This window comes from Hirundo rustica, chromosome 4, assembly GCF_015227805.2.
Source record: "Hirundo rustica isolate bHirRus1 chromosome 4, bHirRus1.pri.v3, whole genome shotgun sequence".
Taxonomy (NCBI): Eukaryota; Metazoa; Chordata; class Aves; order Passeriformes; family Hirundinidae; genus Hirundo; species Hirundo rustica.
Genome location: NC_053453.1, coordinates 14,754,679 through 14,774,973, shown reverse-complemented (window position 1 = coordinate 14,774,973; position 20,295 = coordinate 14,754,679). Strand labels below are relative to the sequence as shown.

The following is a 20,295-nucleotide window of genomic DNA, read 5'->3' as shown; positions in this document are numbered from 1 at the left end:
GAAACAAATCAGTTTTGATATTAGAGGAAACAGCGTTAAAAGTTTAAATAGGTTGAAATAGTACCAGAATTCTACTGTCTACCCTCCCACTGATGTTTCCTTTAGAGATGACTCTACAACTGATTTGTGACAAACATACTATTGCAAATTTTACTTAAACAAAATACCTAAAATATAGTTAAATGTAAACACCAGCACTATTTTACATTTATTCTGAAATGTCTATGAAAACACACAATAATCTCACCATCATATACTCCTGATACAGGAGTTGCAAAATAAATTATTATTCACCCAGATAGCAATTAAAAACATATTCTGCAACACCAAAAAGCCCAAAACAGCTCCTCAGCATAAAAAGCAGCAGAGAAACAGAAAACCCACACATAATCTGATAATATTCAGTGCCAGCAGCCTTTTGGAGGGTGACACACTCAACACAGAATATTATAAAAGAAGGGCAATATTAACATGATGGCTGATAAAGAAGTGAAATACTACATCAAGATAAGCACAGGATTTCTCTACAGAACAAAAAGTTCTCATTATTCAGGAACTAAGAACTTTACCAAATGACTTGTAGAGTTTTTGATGCTATTAAGCACAAACTTGGTATGCTTAAGTCTACATTCATGAAAGTAGTACTGGACCATTTGCAGACATTAAAGAGTTTGTTCTCTTACAAATAATTCATTAAGGAAAAAGTCCTTAAATGTAAAGTAAGCACCCTGACAAAAACATCAGTGGTCACAGATTGGGCAAATGGAACAAACTTTAACTAGCAATAATGCCCTGTAAGAAAATAATAAAATAATTTCAAACTGGCCAAAATTTCAAGAAAAAAAAAATTACTTAGAGATTCATCATTACAGACCAGTCCTTCCAGTTGCCAGAGAAATACTAACACTATGCTGAAGACAAGCGTGTTAAGAGTTCAACCTGTTTAAATGCAGAATGCAGTGCCATTGCTCATTTTCCTTAGCTCTAAGGGATGGCTGGGAGTGAGCTACTCTGGAACTGGTTCTATCACATTGAAATTACAACAGAAAATTTATGTTCAGGCAACTAGTTTCTCAGGGTTTCTATGGGAAGAATTATAGATAAGATTTGTGGGGTAATAATCAGTAATAGATAGATAGACAGGTAGAGAGACAGACAGAGAGACAGATAGACAAATGTTATCTGTAATCTCTACTGCGTAACCGCAGTCAACTCCATCATTCAGGGCTAGTTATCTGAAACTCAGATATAGAAAATGTGCCAGTCTAAGTGTGAACAGAGAGCAAACTGAATAAAGCAAAATAAAATGGGAAAATCTACATTTCTGTTGGCCCTACTGCCTTGAGAGTCCAGAATCTGTAGATTTCTCTACATTGATCACCTCTTTTTGGACAGTGTTTGAAGGAGCAGGTAATTTCACTGTTAGAGGAACAGAACAGACAACCATTATCAACTGAAAGGTTTTCCACAACACCTGCAATAATATACAGTCTTGAGAAGTAATTATTGTCTCCTTAGGTTCAAAAGGACATTCTGAAGAGTATTTAGGCTTTAACAAGGACTGAAAAAAGGACCTTTACAGCGTCTGTGTAAAAGATGACAAGTTATGTGGAAATTCAAACCTGAGGGGTGAAAAAGAGCCTCCAATTTTGCAAGCTGGAATTGCAATGAAGCAGAGGATGGAACATTTTTCAGGTCATTCAAAATGTTACAGTCTTATCCCTGAATTTGCAGAGCCTAGCTCTCTGACAGTCCCACCCACAGATAAAAAGACAGGAAAAACATATATAGGAAGTCAGTTCAGGTGTTTTTCTATCAGTTATGTTCACAGCAAGATGACAGGAGAAAGAACTTCACATAACAGGCCAGCTGGCTCCAGTACAGCCTCATTAGCTGGCAATGGCACTCAGATGTGAATAACTAGCACAGAACGCTCATTAAGCTTTGCAATGGCCTTATCTCCTCATCAAAGGGAATCCCCACAGGAATGCACTTAGCAGATCCTGAAAAAAAACCCATTGCTTGGAGTTATAATTGTGGCTAGCACCTTCTCTCTAGGAAGACAGAACATGCAAAGATCTAATTCTGGATAATGCCTGAGCAGGTGACACCTTTTTGAGAGAAAAATGAAACCATGCCATTTCTGGAAGTAGATGTATCTGCACATTATCCTTCCATGCCAATACAGCTGGAACATGCACGGCAGGTCACAGTAAATCTTACACATGGAGCTTGTCTTGAGAAGGTATTTAATGTAACCCAACACGTAAAGAGAGCAAACATTACTGCTAAAATGTCACATTATCCATTTCACCCTCTTTGAATTACTAGAATTATTTTCCAACAGAAATTATCCAAAGCAAATGTTCACATCTGTACCTGGACAGTCTGTAAAATAAAGTGCAACGCTAAAGTATGGTCCTGGACACAAAATGCTCGCTGTCACAAGGATAAGAGGCTACCACACTACAATACTGGGAGCAAGACTCTCCTGTGACAGACTGCATAAAATTCCAAGTCCTTAATGGGATCAGAAACAGAGAGGGAGGTTCCAGGGACAATCTCACAACTGCCAAGAAGAAATACTGTCAGGTTCATGCCTCACAGGTGTAATCTGCTGATGCTTGTAATACCAATGAAACTGCAAGGCATGCATGCCATGCAGACAAAGAAAAATGTGAATTGTGTACCCTCACTTTTGTACTTGCCATGAAAATTAGTGCAAGGTGTGTTTCAGGCTTCCTGCATGACCACAGTAATGGTGACCCTCTAGGCAAGAGATGTTTAACTTTGAGGAAGGACAAGACTACCCTTACATTGCAGACTTCCTCAGGGAACTTTCACTGATGACACACAATCTGACTTGAAGCTGGACAGCTCACAGCAGCCATGGAGTCCTGAGTTGTGTAAGACTTTTGTAAATGCCTAAAGCAGATAGAGCTGAAGAACAGGCTTCAAGCCTTTCTAATTTTCGTTTTGAAAGGACATCTGAGCTTATTTGAATGCCAATCAGAGAACAGAATTCAAGCTTCTCAAACTGCTTAAGCAGAAAAAGTGCTAGTTCTGTAGGGTAGCTGATTGGGACTAAAACAGCACCAAGCATTCTCTTTTTTGTACATCCATCGGCACAGAACTGAAGAGGGAAAATGTTAATGAACTTCAGAAATATGGTCAAAAGCTCTCTTAACTCATAGATCATAAACAGCATTCATGCTATGAGAACACAGACTTGACTGCATAAAGAGAACAATATATTCAAAGCAGTAAATATCCCTAAGAAGGGAAGACATGCAATGTTGTCAATTCAATTCTCATTGTTTGAATATTAAGAGACATTAAACATACATCTATAAGCAAACAATCCTGAAATGCAATGCAATAGTTTCACGAATAACAGAAATGTCTCCTAGACACCCAGATATCCAGACTTCAGAGAGTACAGAATGGACAATCATTCAGGCACAGTTGTCAAGTCACAGCACTGTCAAAAGCACCAATGACAAAATAAAATAAGGATACTACAAAGAACTGATAAAAAATGAAACACTCGCTCATTAACATGTGTCTACCCACATGTTGGGTCCATTTAGTAACTACCATACAAGAAAGTATCAGAACCCAAACCTGAGAAATGCTGGCTTACCCAAGAGAAAATGTATTACACAGGCCAACACAACAGTGAAGTTTAGACTTTTTTTCCACAGAATCTTCACTAATATTTTTTCTTTTCTCATAGATAATTTCAAACTTTAAACTCCATCTGTTACTCATTTCAGACTTCATTTAACCTGTACCAAGTGCTAAACTGCTGAACTAATGCCTTTTAATCTACATGTTCAAAATAAATTTCAGGCATTTTCTCAAAAAAACCCCATGTATTACGCAGAATAATCTACTAATTGAGGACAGAAACAAATTTGAAGATCTTCAAAAAGTCAGGTAAGATTCATCTTACTAAATCTAAGTGTCTCCAAAGTCAGCACCTTCTCTGACCAAGTGACCACAGGCTTCCAGCAGAACCAACTGACAACCAGTCAGCTTAATCCATGGAGTTGTGACAGTGCAATTCGCTGCAGCAGCTAGCATGAGCTAGGCCTAGACAGTGAAAAGTCTGGGAGCTGTTGTTTTAGTAGAGGTAAACAAAATAGGGCCAAACCTCCTGTCCCAATTGACAAGACAGTATTTCTGTGCTCAAACTGTGCAGCAGCCGTCAAGAACTGAAAACGTGTCCAGAACAAGCCGTGACTGGGAGTTACCATCCCACGGTGCTGGGGCTCTGGTTCTCCTGGGGCAGCCCCGGAGCTGGGCAGGGATTGTTCCCTTAACTGCGTTACTGGAGCTTCCCTGCCTGTGCCTTGTACCGCTGTGATTCTTTGACTGTGTGGACATGGGTTTCCACATGCTGATGACTCTCCTGGGATGGGTCTGAAAGTCACTAGGGCAAGGTCTTTGGGCTCCCCCCCCCTACCATTGGGACACTCTTCTCATTTGTTTGCAGACAACCTTTTTAATCACATAACCTAACACAACCTTGCTATTATGACACTTACTGTACTGGTCCTCAAGGTTATTTCCTAGATATGTTTTTGAAAGTTTAATATCCAGAATGGGATTAAGGGGAGAATCACAAAATGCTGTTGTCTAATAACCACAATATTTGCTGATGTTAGTAATTTTATGCGATTGTATTAGAAATCTGAAAATCTGGTCAGCTGATTCTTCAGCTGTTTCTTTGTGAAGGTTTTTTTCAGGAACTCAAATGCTTGAACAAAAAGTAATAAAAGTTTTATGATGTGCTAATTTGCAAACTAAAACAAAAGCATCTTTTAAATTAGTACACTCAAGCTGTTTCTAATGCAAGATATAACAAAAATTTTCAATTTGCTAATTGTCCAAAATGAAACCTAAAATATCACAGCCCATATAAAGATTTCTATTGCGTGTAACTGTTAACTCCTCTCTTAAAAGCCATACATGTCAATTCTGTATATCAAGAGATCTCACAGCAAAATTGCCTCATGCAGCAGTGTGCATTCATCCAACATTTCAGAATACTTACACAATTGATTTTTCCAGTCTGCTCCCCTGTGACCCCACTATTTCTCCCAGTGTACAAAACATCTGTCCCAAAAAATCCTAAAAAGCAATAATATAAAACCTCAGAATTCATATTTCATACAATGAAATTTGGTTTCCTATTTATCTGAGCTGTTCTCTACTGAAGAACAGATTCTGCTGAACACATCTTAGTAATAACTATGCAATAATGAATCATAAACAGACTCACCACCACCTATTTGACATAACAGTAGGTTACATTTACAGATGTAATTCTAAGGCACTACACAATCACAACAGGGAGGATGTAGGAAATCAATGGCTAAAAGTCTCATCTTTTCACTGTGAAGCACACACACAGCATTCCTTCTACTGTCCTCTTTTCCTTTGCTCCAGGTTCCCAAAGGTTCTCTTACGAAAGCCTTCCTGTATTTATTTTTAAAGAAATTCACTGAGAAACCTCTGAATTCTACTCTTACATCTCTAAATTTTAGTGTTACTATTTCATCACTCCCAATTCAAGACAACATGACTATAAAAAGGTTTCTTCTAACACTGAGACACAATCAAAACATGCTTCAATTTTAGGACCCATAAAAGTATCAACAAATTGCAGCATAATACATATCTGAAAAGGTATTTATGCAGGTCAAGTATGCCCTTTGCAAGAGAAATGTCCATTAAAACTATCCTCATTAGCATTATGTGTTTTCACTCATAGCACAATCACTGTATTTGTCTCTATGTATATGATATTACTTACAGTCTAAAGCAAATTGACATACTCAAGAATTGTAAGCATTTTAGCATAAGAAATTATAATAGTGAGGAAGAACTTACATGCTTTGACAGGTTAGGGCTCTTTGAGTCAACATCATAGCTTAGGGAAAGAAAAAAAGAAAATTTACATCAGAGATGCCAGATGACATATCTGAGGACAATAATGTAAGGAAACAAAAATCAAACAATTCTTTCACCTATTATCATGTGTGAAATTTACACGAACAGATTCACGAATGAATGTCTCCCAGTAAGGAAGACAAATTGAGTCATCACATGCTATAGGACTATGGTTCACTAGTTATTTGAAATTACGTAACTTTCAACAAAGTGCAAGCTTTAAAGAGAAATTCTTCTGATATTCCTGTCTGAACAATGAAAAATGACAAAAAGCAGACAAAAAGTTAAAAATTAACCCTAGAAAACAAACTAACTTGCAAATTATTTTCTTAGGAAATTTTTCAGTCATTTGAATATGCAAATAGAAATAACTGACAATAAACTAAACTGCTTATAGCAAGAGTTTGACTTGTTCTTTTGAGTTTATCATAATGTTGGTCTTCCTCCAGCTAGCAAATGTCAGTTTCCCTCCCATAATCAAGCCAATAATTCAAAATAATTACTCTCTAAATTTAAGAGAGATTGAAAAAAATAATGTAAGAAATTCATACAGGATTACTAATCTTTATACTTTAATAGTTTTCCATCTTCATCAGATAATCCAAGTAATATTTTTATCAAATAATCCGTTCAGCTTCAATACCCGTAACTAAACTGAAAACATTTTTTATCTGTTTGTTACTGCCCATCTCATGCTCCTTGCATGTTTCTGTTCCCACTGCATGGAATGCTATCCCTTTGGCTGTGCTGCCACAGCTGGCTGCTGGGATACATCATGAGCCAGATCACAAGTCAGGATGACAGGAATACCATAACATAGCTGGATGTGGCACAGTACAGTCAAAGCTTAAGAAATATATTTATAAAGAAAAGAAATTCCTATAAATACAATTAACATGAGTTAAAACCTCCAATTAAAAGCAAACTGTTGGGTGAAGTTGAAGCAAACTGCACTGCCCCCTCCCCATAACCAACATGCATCCTATGAGAAGCAGGAGGAAAACAGGTACAGATTTCCACACAGCCCCCAGAGTGTGGCTATTTCAGCAGTGCTTTATATTTGGAGAAGAATCCTTTCTTTCACAAATTGCTTAGTTTTGACTTAAAACTTACTTTAAATAACCCACAATAGCTATACTCCACAGATTAAATGACAATAAACCCAACTTTTAAAACTACAAATAAAGTCTGCATCAGGCTTCCATTGTGAAAGTTGAAGAATTTGTACCTAGCCACCTCAAAGCACCCTGTAATCATCCTGGTTTTAAGTATTTCCTTCCATTACTTGAACTAGGTGGTCTGGTACATCTTACAAAGGAAGTGAAAAGAAACAGGAAAAGGGTTCTTCAACTAAAAAAGGACATACAAAGAAAATTTGTGGTCACAATGCCTAGTGGGATGCAAAACTGCAGCAAAAACTTGATTACCTATGAGGGTTATTCATACTTTCTCCTAGGGCAAGGTTAAGAAAGAACTGCTAATAAAAAAAATAAAGGATGAAAATAAAATTTAAAAAAAAAATAAAAAAAAAATTTTAAAAAAAAAAATAAAAAAAAAAGGGGGGGGGGGGAACCAAACAAACAAACAAAAAACCCCCAACAACAAAAACCACCACACCCCGAGACAACCTTGATTATCAAAAAGACTGAAATAATCAGATAGGACTGCAATGTAAGAAACTACAAGCAACAGTGACATCAGTGACATGACCTGGTGACTGGACTCTCAGTTCTATTTCCCAAAGAATAAAGTGAAAGTCAAAGCAATTCCACCTATGGAATGAAATGAACACATCTGGAATAATGTAAAAAGCCATCTACTTCTAGAATGACTACTGTTGTTTTAAAATCTTAAAATTTAGTGTAATTAGATGCATAGTAGAGAAAAATTTAGCTCTGTACTACTTGCACAGTATTTTATTTCTGGACAGTGTATCTGTACCTGCTTTGCTGGCAATGCTGCAAGAATATTTTAACACTTAGACATCTTTCCCTTACTACATTCTGAAAGTAAGAATTTTAAGCATAATTGTACTTTTGACTCATTAACATCTGCCAATTTCTTAAAACTCGGTCATTATTGTGTTATACATTTATTTCTGAGAAAGCAATGCTAAATCAATCATGTTTATTATATTAATTTAGCCTATGTCAATAAATACTATCTCACGTCAAGTTAATTTTATGCAGGACAAAACTCTACATGCTTACAGAGGCTGCAATCTAAGAGTCAAAGTTAACTTACAAATCAAATCGCAGATTCTCTCTTTCTTCAAAGAAGTAGTCCATTATAAATTTTCTTACAAAATCTGGATTTAAAGTATTATCAATGACTTCTGTTCTTCCAAACTGTAAAAGAAAAGCGTAAGTTTAAGCTACTCATGCTATAAGGAAGTATAATTAGACTGCCAATACCAGGAAGATGTGAGATATATGACAGCCTGTAAAAACTTCTCCTAAACAGGTGCCATGAAAGCAAATGACTGCATTCACATGAATAGATCAGATACCTGTGGGTGAAGACAGAGTGGCAACAGATCTCACATTTCAATAGAGCGGTACATACCTTGCACTGCATGATCTCAACTTCATCAGCACCAGCTCCCAAAGCCAATAAAAACCCACAAAAACTTGAATCGGTAAAAAAAAATCCACTGTTCCCTGAAAAGAAGTGCACCAAAAAGAACCCCAACCAAACACAAGAGCAAGCAAAAGCTTGCATATGTTGTTTATTTCAGATGGCTTTAAATATTAGGGAACACAGTCTTTCCATTGCAAATGTATTTTGCACTGCCCATTTCCTATTTTACCTCAGTTCGGCTCTCTCTTCATCACTCCTCTCTCTGAGCTTTTGGCAAAATGTCTTTTCCTTCTTGATGTTTATAGAGGCCTCAGCCCCTGTTACGCTGAAAATACTTTAATTTTTTAAAAATTCAAACCTTAGCTGGGGGAAGGCCCAGAGCAACCCGGCCTGACTTTGGAGATGGCTTTTCACAGATCAGGAGGATGATCCAGAGACAGAAGATGAACAGGAGAATAGGTAACACACAGGTTCCTTTCTCTTAAATTATTCCATGATTGTCATATTTCATACATCATGGGCTTAAATTTTATAGCTCCACTAGAAATAGAATTACGTATGAATCCAAAGGAAAAGTTACTTCAAAAGAAAAAGAAGTTATAAAATGACAGCTAAGCATCAGTTTTAATTTTTTAAAATAGTAAAACATCATAAATTTTTAAGTACTTTTCATCTCTTCAGTTCTGCATTTTTTTCAATAAACAGTATTTCATTTTACATTACAACCATGCTACCCTTGGGAAATCTGTCAGACTTGATTTACAATGCATTACACACAGAAGTGTATCAGTAACCAAAGATAAATATGCAATGTGCTGACGATCAAATCACACTGAGGCCAGAAATGGCCTAACCGAATGCCCCTTACACTCTCACCTTTATCTCTCACCAATCTTATACTTAGATTGTTACAAAACTCAAGAGACTGAATTCAGTGGCACTACTAACTTTTCTTGATATTATTTTAAATTACTGTTTTGGGTTTTAGCTAAGGCTTCGGTTTTTTGTCTATTTACTTTTCTTATATGGGCTACACAAATGATTCGTTCACATATGTTTGGACTCAATGACCTTAAAGGGCCTTTTGCAACTTAATGGTTCTATGATTAAACTACTGTAACTAATTACTTAACTGATGAATTACTAATAGAATTTACCTCACTTGTGACATTAAAATGCTGTTCTCTAAAAATCACTACTCTACACTTTTCAGCTAAATAAAGCACCTTTTGAAATCTGTTTTCCCAATTACCTACAGCCATTTTAAGCAGAAGAGACTACTTCTATAATCCAGTCACTTATTACTAATAACATAGCTACTGATTAATTACTTCTCCATATAGCCTACTTTCCCCACAAACAATTGAGTAAGGCTAAAATTTCAACATTGGCAAGAAGCCAAATCCTTCAGAAACACTATTTGGGAGAGAAAAAGGATCAATGTAACCATTTAAAGGTACTAATCTTCTACCTAGCACCTTAATTTATTTACTGTTGGTGTAAATATAATACGTCAGAACATACAAAACACAATCCTGATTAAGCCCCTCCACAATGCCAACCTCTAAATTTTGACTGTTGTAACAGATACTAGGAATGGATTCTACTCACTGAACTCTACATCTGACATAGTCAAAAGTTTAGGCTTTTGGTCATCTCTTGGAGGCATTTATATATAATGATTCATCTATCTAAGGCAGTCTTCTGAATTAGGGCTGGTGAACTGCCCTCAGGATGTTATTTTTTTCCACCAACTGTAAACATAAAACTGATTTGCAAATATTTATACCTGAACCTCCTGACAGACAAGATGGAGATAATTATGATTTAAAACAAAAAACTCAGATTTTTTTTTAGCAACTGCAATATCGAAAGTCTGTTTTAATGTCTGTAGTTCCTAAACTTCCTCTTTATTTATATGTACTTCTAGGTAAGATTATATTATAATCCTACCATCAGGGCAATTATAATATTAATAATGATAAGTAATTGCTTTAACAGCTAGACAAGATAGGTATGAAAGTTACACCAAGTTGCATATGAACCTTAGACACTAATAAAAGCCAGAATTTTGACAAAATCTTCTTAACCCTGGGCCAGAGGAGGACCCAAATGCTTGAGTCATGATCTAAGCTTGATAATGAACTGGTACCAAGCACCTAGGCACCAGTATGACAAGAATCCACTGTTTTCACAGCTTGCTATCCAGACATTTAGAACCCTGCATATGTCCACTACATCTCCTAATTTACCTATGACTAGGAAATTCCCATTATGACCTCCTAAACTAACATTTCTTCAAATCATCCAAGGATCATCCAAGGAACGTGATCCAGCAGGTATACTGAGAGGATGTCTAGTACCCTCTCAAGAATAACACAGAGCAGCAATTTAGCTAAAAACTACAAATTAAATAGGCACACTGTTTCATGCATTACAGAGTTATATGAGCTTTTCCCCAAGCATGAGACAAATCCAATTTTCTCTTCTTCACAAGACTGAATCTCACATTCACCATGCTCCAGCAAAGCAGAAAATACCAATCTCTGGCCATCCAGCAAGGACACCAAATACAAGAGAAGAGATCTGTTTTCTGTGTCCCTGGTCACCTCCCACTGGAAACTTTACACAGTATAATCACACAAAATATCAGTTCTGAAAACAACAGTATCAGACCTCCTCTCTTTTACAGGGAAAAACAGTAAGATACTACATTCCACTCTTGGCTCTACTCTTAAAGTCCATGGCCACAAAGTGATGCACCTGTAGTGAAAAAGTTCCACCAATCCTCCTTGAAGGCAGGTGAATACTGTATTTTATCAGCAGAAAGATGACCATCCCTCCCCCAACACCAACAGTTCTTTCAAAGAGTAATATTAGAGGAGAAAATTTAAATGACTAAGTACTGGGACAGAGTTCCAATCTAAAAATGTTCATCTGCTGCAGGTATCCAATTCTGAGGGACTTGATTTAGTTTAAGAGATACCTCTCCACAGTGTTTACACTCACAAATAAGAAGATAAAGTTCAACCTATGCATAATATCCTCCCTCCCTTGTTGCCTGCAATAGTGTACACTCTATTCACAAGCATCTAACTTCTCTGAAACACTGCTCAGCAAAGGTAGATCTTTACCAAAACTTTTAGTTTTGCTGACACTGACCGTCACCACAGCTCAGTCCTGTCTGAATGTCTTCCTCTCCTGAGAGCCAAAAACCTTATCCAAATTAACAGCTATGTCTGGTTTAATTTATCTGAGGGATACTGTAAAATGGGAAACTCCTACATTTTCTCTATTTTGTTTTCTCTTTTTTTGATGGAAATGTGTGATACAGATATGGAAATTGAGATCAATGTGACTATATTTTAAGTGTTTGCTCCATTTTAAGTGTTTCCTAGTACATAGGACTCCCATAAGCCTAGTATGGCATTCAAGAGGTTATGACATGCCCTCTTCTGCTAGGGCAAATGACCAGCCTTAAATATACCCAAAAGGTTTATACATTGATGAATATGCATCTTACCTCTCTCCATTCTTTGTTTCCAATTGCTTGTGTGTACAAAACACAGACTGTGAAAAGAAAAAAAAGTTTGGTTATTGTCAAACTTTAATACATCCTTAATTTAAGTGAACTGATTTTGTAGTCTCTTGTGCTGTGGAAATCAGTAACTAGGACAATCAAATGGTAAAGGTTTTCCCTCAACTGTCAGCAAGCCTAACCAGGCTGGAGACCATGTGGTGTACTTGTTGCAGAAATCAGCTAACAAATGGAGTGCTCCTAAAATGGGAGGCAGCACTGACACCTGACCTCCAGGTGTCAATGACTTGACAATCTTTAAAGGCAAAATTGGATAAAAGCAGGTCTTCTTTAAATGTGGGTGGTCAGACTGTTCTAGATAATCTAATGCACAATTACCCTAAAATATACCTCCTTCAAGAGGGAAGAAAATTAAAGTAAAAAAAAAAAAAGACTTCTCAGGTTTTGTTCCTTAATTTTACTTCAAATTATTTATACATATTTAAGCACCTCACATATGCATACTTTAATTTTTAAACCAAAGCCTGATAAAAAATGGAATCAATTAAATTTGTTGACCTGACCTGATTTTGAAAGACCAAGCAGAGCAATCCCACAGGTGTCACTCAGATCTCTATTTCCAGTACAGCACTCACTACACATTAAGCTGCAGCTTTCATCACAAGGATTGGTGACAGGGGTGCAGTGATTATAATCAGATCTTTTAAACACTATTAAAGTACAGATCATTTGCACTGAAGGAGCACTATAAACCTTATTTTCTACAATCCTGTAGAATAACTAGTTGCAGCTAACTACAACAAAGCAATTTTTATCTGAAACTCCTCTTCAATTCCTTTCTAAACAGAAATACACATACTTCAACATTTTTCCCTCAACAAATTGTTTTCCTGTACCCATCATTATTTTTCAAAAGAAGGTAAAAATATTATTATTTTAGGTTGCAGCCTTGAACAACAAAGGTTTGATTTTGTTCTCAGTGAAGCCAGAATCATCAACAGACGAAAGCAGAAATGAAGTCAACCTTCTAACTACATTTTCTTCTTACTTGAAATGCATTTGCTCCACACACACAAAAAAAAAAAAAAATCCCCTTAGGCAGTAGCAAGTAAGAGGAGACACAGAAAAAAGCAATTTCAATATTTTAGCTCACATAGAACCTAGAAGTTAACACTTTTATTTTTTAAGAGGTCTTGGAGATGAAAAAAAGCTTTTACCAAAAAAAATTAAATATATTTTTTAGGAGGGGTCTGTCTTTCTCCATTTACTCTAAATAAACCCTTGGCAATCATGTGCCTGCCTTTGGCTACTGTTTATAGTAGAGTGAATCCAAACCAAAAAGCCTGTTTTCACAACACACTCTGGAGTAGGCTGCTGGAGTGTATTATATGAAGAATTAAGTGAAAAGCGAAAATGTGAGAAAACAGAATGAAATGAAAACTATGAAATCAGCTAAAGAAAGTTCTGTAGGTTACTGAACTTCTGATTACCCATCCAGAACTGTAGAATCATAAAATATCCTAAGCTGGAAGGGACCCAGCTGGAAGAGATCCATCAGGATCATCAAAGCTCTACTCCTGGCCTGGCACAGGACATCCCAAGTCACCCCATGTGCCTGAGAGCATTGTCCAAACACTTCTAGAACTCTGTCAGGCTGCTGCTGTGACCATTGCCCTGTTCCAGTGCACAACCACCCTCTGGGGAAAAGCCTTTTTTCTAATACCCAACCTAAACCTCCCCTGACACGACTTCAGGTCACTCCCTTGGGTCCTGTCACTGGTCACCACAGAGAAGAGATCAGTGGAAGCTGTAGACTGCAATAAGGTCTCCCCCTCTAGGCTGCAGATGTGGCCAATATTTTAAATATAATAAAAATATGGACTAATAAGCAATCACCTCATACAACATTTTATTGTAAGTAAATGGTGCAAGTCTGACAGGGATACATACACTTGTGCATCTCAAAACTGATATTTCAAAAAAAAAAGTCAGCCCTAATGAAAGCAATAGAAAAGACATATATTCTGGTCTTTCTGATAAATACTTTGTAAATTTAGAACAATTATTAAAATTCTTCTATCTTTCCTCTAAAATGCACCCCATAAATTTTAGGAAACCAACCATGATCTTGGTCTCCATCAATGTTAAGATTCGCTATCTGGAATGGCTCTTGGAAAGAATTTTGTAAAGATCCTCATACACTAATTGCAATAATCACTCAAAAACTTCATCAAATTCATATCCAACTGGAGAAATGCAGATAAATATGGTAAAGTAGATCTAAAGGACTTGAAATATTTAAATCAACTATTAAAGGCTCTATAAAGTAATCCATTTTTTTAGCCCGAAACAGTTAACAGCATCGTCATGAGGGAGAAGGAATAAAGGGGGATAAATAGTATTTCAAAAGAGAAATAATATTTCAGAATTTCATCATATCATGCAACCATATCCTAAAACAGAGCTGAAAAAAAGAGTTTTTCTCTCAAAAACTGAGGGAGCAATGAGAAAGTTCACAGCAGCACCCTGATGAAGGGTAACTGAGAAACCCTTTTGGAAGAATTTGCGGTATGAGCTGTTCTAGGAGAAGATACAGCTACATCTATAGTCAGGAATATTAATATTTAGTAATTTTTAACTCTGGAAACTGATACCCCAATGTCATATTCAAGGTAAAATTAATTAAATCTTGCAATGAAGAAGAAGGTGGAAATGTCAACACTTACTGCTCTGTTGTAGGCACAGCTCCCAAAATATTATAGATTACTATAGCCTGCACCTTTCTATTTTCCCAGATATACTGGGCCCCCCTTACCTGCTCTGGTCCTTTCCCTTTTAATGCAGATATGCTTATCCTTTAACCTGGTAATTACTGTTACATCAACACTGCCCATCTCTGTTTTCCCAAACATAACACCACATCTATTCCATTTCAAAGAAGACTTCCCCACAATGAAATTCACTGCTTCCCCACGCTACCTAAATCTTTTCACCCGTTCTAGCAGGGTTCCCCAATACTCTTCATGAACTAACTTTTATATCTTCCAGGCAGAGGTGTGTTGCCCTGAGATTTTCAGCCTTCTGATTGTTTGCATTTTTGTAGCGGAGTTTCTCACGCATTGTAACATAAACAAAGTGATTGTTTTCGCATTCCTCTTTGGAGGAGGAACAACTGATGGACTTCTAGTTTGACCAGTGGGGTCAGAGAGGTGGCAACCTCATTCTTCAATCCCTGGTCATTGTCCAGAAACTATGTAATTCGAGATCCTGACTACAGACTGTGTGAGTATCATTCTTTCTGTGTCCTCTAGCGACAGAGGTGCCCTCAGATCCCTTTGTCCCAGCTGCCAAGAGATTCTTCTTATTGTTACTGTTCTCCAAGGGGAGATTCCCCGGGGAAGAGTTTTGATGTCTTCCATCGTTCATCCTGGACTCTTTCGATGATCAATGCTCAGGAGCTACAGGGTTCCACAGGAGGACATTTCATCCGACTGTGCTGCTGTCAGCACAGCTCTGCAGGGCTCAGCTTGAGTTGTCAGAGCAGGGGAAGAAAACAATTCTGTCCCGTCATTAAACAGAAGAAACATGTCAAAATCATTAATCTGTATCTCCTCAGCAGGTCTTATCCTTGCCTCATCAAGGAAAGCACTGCTTTAGCTTAGCCTTCTACAAGGAAAAAAAAACAACAAACCAACAACCATAGATTTAAAAAAAAATATTCCTAGAAAAAATGGTCTCCAAACTGGGAGAGCAGAATGATCCAAATGCTACAGTAAATCAGTATATATGACATGCTTTGACTCCACTGAACAGAAAGCACTGTCAGTAAGAGGCTTCAGAACTGTTTAAAATACTTCATGAACAATGGCTATCCAGGCCTGTCCCATCTATATCTACTATCTCTACTCTGGAGTTATTTCTGTCACTTGCCTTTGGGGAGGCAAAGTGACAGATTCCTCTTGGCATGAATATCCTAGATTGCAGGGAGGTGGGCAGAACTGGAATACAGAGTAGTGATTACGGTATCAAAAAAAGGCCAAGCATATCTCCTAAGAGAACCAGAAAAATCACAATTTCCTTCTTAATTTCAGGAGAAGGCTGTTTTTATTGACATGGAAGTCAGCTACATTCATGTGTGTCCCTCTGAGAAAAAGATCAAGAAGATAAAATTGGATTTTCACTACCAGTATGATGCTTAGATAAATGCATTGGAGTATGAAAAGAATTTTAGAACTGGCCTAGTCAAAATGAGACCTCAGCATACAGAATGACTCTACATGGTTCTATCTTGTAGGAGATCTATCTTGTAGGAGCTGCAAATTCAGTGGCTGTAAAAGTGGATCTTGTGACAGTGGCAGGATGCTGATTTTGGCACCTTTTTAACTACAGAATAAACTTCCTATATACAGAGCAGCCTAAGAATGGCTTTTGTCCAAGTGAATAGCCACGGAGGAAAGTTGTCCCGCTGTACTCCCAAATACAGAAGAACCCTTTATGCTACTCACCCCTTTTACAGTAGGGCCATACCTTGTGCCCAACTAAAGGACAGTACAAGCAAACAAACTAAACTGGCTATTAAAAAAGCCTGCAGAGTACTAAAACTGGATAAACACTGTTTGGAGAGGACCCAAAACCAAAGCTGCTCTGACAAGTAATTCCTAGAGTGCAAATGCAGTATGACTACTTTGTTTCCCCCTTCTCTCTTCACCAAGGACGTATTACTATAGTCCATGGTTTTATACTGCTAACCTGTGACAGACAGGCCTGATTGGCAGCATAACTGGGTACTCACAACTGGAGACCAGACCTCTAAAGCACACCACCAATTTGAGGGCTTTAAATAAGCTATTTATATTAACTCAAGAAGTAGTATGTCACAAACTGATAAGAGAATTTATGATACTTTTAAAATATTTCCATATACTCTGAATCTGTTAAAAAATACCACCAGTTTACTTCTCAGAAACATTTTAAAATGGATACTAAGATTTCTTTAGGTTTTCCTGGTTTTCCCAGAAGGGGTCACCCAGCAGCCAGGGTCACTTTGGTTCGCCCACATGTGCATTCTTGGGCTGGGCACAGGCTACAGAGCCCTTGGAGGCACAGCCCTTTGTGTGGAGCATCTCCTCTTAAGAAGGCATCTCCAGCAGTGTACCTGCACACATGTGGCTCTGGCAGCATCTTCAGCAGCTCTGCCCCTAGCTCACAGCTGCTGACACGTTTTTACTGTGTTCTGATGGAGCGGGGCACTGTGTGCTCCCCTGGCTGGCAGAAGCTCTGGCAGGCAAGTGCTGCTCACGTGGTTTTCAGAGCTGCTGGAACCAGCTGTGACTGTCACAGGGTGGTTCATGGCCTCTTCCCACACAGCTCACACCGCAGTCCCCTGCCACTCAAACCCCACAATTGATGCATAATACAGTGCCCTATCTGATAAAAACTTGAAGCTCTTGTCCCACAGTAATATTTGAGCTTAAGAACTACAGGCACCATATCACTTTTGCCAATGAGAGATCTCTGAATTCAATATGAATTCATTTAGTAGGTCACTTGAGCATTCTTCAAAACAGTTTAACTGAGGGTCTTTTTTAAACACAATCACAGAATTGTCAGATACCTTTGAAGATCACCCAATCCAACCCCCAACTAATTTTTACTATTTTTTTTAGCCAACTAAAATTTTTTGTTATTGTGCAAAACACTCCGTTTTGTTTCTGTGTGATCTCCCTACACCAGAGGCATGGTACTGCCTATGTCTCCTGGGGTTGTCTTTTGGTTTTTTGGTTTTTTTTTTTAAAAAGCTTTGCAGGTTAGAAACGTCAAAGGTACTGCTAACTTCTTGTAGCTTTTCCCCAGAAAGTAGAAGCTTTTCCCTTCAGAAGTGTATTGTGGAATCTCTCTCAAGGAGTTTTTGATGCAGAGTGGAAACACATACTCTAAGAAAACTACTCAAATGTTTTATACTGCTACATGACTCAGTATTCAAGTATCAGAACATGGTTGCTTGTCCAGAGACTTGATACAAGTCTTGGGTTATTTCCAGCGCCAGTAAGCACAATATGTAGTATCCCAAGGAAGAAAAGCCCAAGTTTAAAGAAAGAAATTGAACTTATGGATAAAAGCAAATGGAGAGTTGTAGGGGAGACAAGATGACACCACAACCTAAGGACCAGTCTATTAACAGTACAAAACTCCTTTGAGTAACATTATCAGAAAATAAAGACATTTTTTGTGATCGCTGTTCCTTGATTAAAGTTTTCATAAAGCATCCAATACAGGAAGATAGTAATGGATCTTAAATCAAAAGCCCCATCATAAATTCATAGATATGAGAGTTTGGGGGATCCAGTCATAATATAGCTAATGAGGAAAGTGAGTGTCACTAGCTTATAATTCTGAAAAAATTAGTTCAAAAGCCATCATACTGTTTGTCATCAAGAAAGATAGTGTTTCCCAGAGATTAATTAACTTCATTTTATTTTTCAGCATTCGACTCTAAAAATATTGGACATTATGTACTAGCAGCAACAAATGCTTCTAATTTATTCAGTTTTTTGCCTAATAGCTTTGAAAAAGAACTAAAACAAGAGATACTAAAAAAGAAACAACAACCCAACTTTCCAGAATTTATTAATTTTAGGGAACTTTAGGTTAAATACTAAATAAGGGTCTATTTAGCTAAGAAAAGCAGTATTAAAAACAGTCTTTAAAATTCCAGTTCTCATAACATTAATTATAAGTGTAACTTCTTCAAGTATAACTTAATTACTTGTAATTACTACGTGATCGTCAGAAAGATAACGTAAACCTGACACTGAAGAAAATCATCACCCTAATTTTATTCCAGTGTTTGCACATTTAGGATATGTAATAAGAAGAAACAACAAAATGCTATATACTCACTTGGATCAGATTTAGAAAATGTATCTCTGTCCAAAAGATTTCTATAAAAAAGAAGAAGAGATAAAAATAATCTTAGGTACTAAAAAAATTGTGAAAGATGCAAATCAGATACCAACGCACATAACGTTTTTAACATTTTTAATCAAGAGTCAGATTAGTCTCCTCCCCTCCTAATACACAAGACCTAGTCAGCACTAACACTGCAGTCAGCTTCCATTTATTTTTATTATCCATTTTGAATTTGAGCAAACTATGGCTCATATACTCCAATACCATGACTCAAAAACCAACCACACGTACATTATATATTCATGTAACAGGCACGAGGAAGAGAAATACCTTTAAATCACAAAGGTCTACCAGATATTAACTTGCAAGTTCAACTCAAAAACCTTAGACTTTATTTAAAATAATGGCTATGAGATTTCAGAGCTATCAGGAAGTATCTCTCAGAATCTGCCATGGACAAGTTAGGTAAAGAGGACTAATCCATACATAGAAAACACCTAGGAATAAATACTAATTTTGTTATGGAATGCAGTCCCCATATCATAACCACACTTCAGACAGCTGAGAATCATACACAGATGAACGGACTTAAATTAACAATTCTAAAGACTCAGGACTGACCAGAAACCATTCTCAGAATAGTTACCAACATTTCACCAGTCAAAAAAAAAAATTTTTTTTTTTTTTTTAAATTGCCTCGACAGACTAGAAAAATGTTCTGAAAACAGGATGCCATTGAAAAAGGACAAGGAAGAGTTAATAAAGTTTGCAAGGTATTAAACTTAACAGCAAAAAATGCAGCATAGCTATATGGAGCTGGATATACAGCAGATATGTCAAAAATAGTCCTAGACATCACAGCTGACCACAAATTGAATGCAAGTCAGGAGTCTTGTAGCTTTGGGAAAAGGGCATACTGGAATACACAAACAAAAATGCCACTGTAGACTAATTGTCTGGTCCTCATAACACTGATAAACACTCAATTCAAGCAATAATGGTTTGGACACTCCAACTTCTCACAATCTGAGACACACATGGAGCCACTGGAGTTCAGTGAAAACAGAAATAGTTGGAAGTATAGAGACTGTACCTATGAGGGAAATACTGCTACAAATTGCAGCTGACCTCAATGTAGACAGAGCAAACAAGAACCATAAATTGAATCTTCTGCACAGGCACAGAAGTTGAACTTTATTCCATTGTTTTACCATCTTTCACTGTTAAAGGCAGGAGACATGATGTGAAATCTCCACTGTCTTCAAGAACGTGTCAGACAGCTACAATTTCTAGTAAGGACTTTGATCCTA

General features: G+C 37.2%; 1 protein-coding gene across 2 annotated transcripts in view; it reads right to left on the bottom strand.

Annotated features, from left to right (window-relative positions):
* The window catches only part of CPNE8 (copine 8), a 73,165-nt gene that overhangs the window by 40,790 nt on the left and 12,080 nt on the right, over nt 1–20,295 (bottom strand). The window contains exons 2-6 of one of the 2 annotated variants that reach the window (XM_040062979.2): nt 18,977–19,017; nt 12,062–12,108; nt 8,203–8,306; nt 5,899–5,938; nt 5,060–5,136 (exon numbers count right to left, since the gene is read on the bottom strand). In XM_040062979.2, coding sequence (XP_039918913.1) covers nt 5,060–5,136; nt 5,899–5,938; nt 8,203–8,306; nt 12,062–12,108; nt 18,977–19,017 — 309 coding nt within the window. Of the gene's footprint in view, nt 1–5,059; nt 5,137–5,898; nt 5,939–8,202; nt 8,307–12,061; nt 12,109–12,639; nt 12,742–18,976; nt 19,018–20,295 lie in introns of those variants that run through there. The other variant, XM_040062980.2, reaches the window with a different exon arrangement.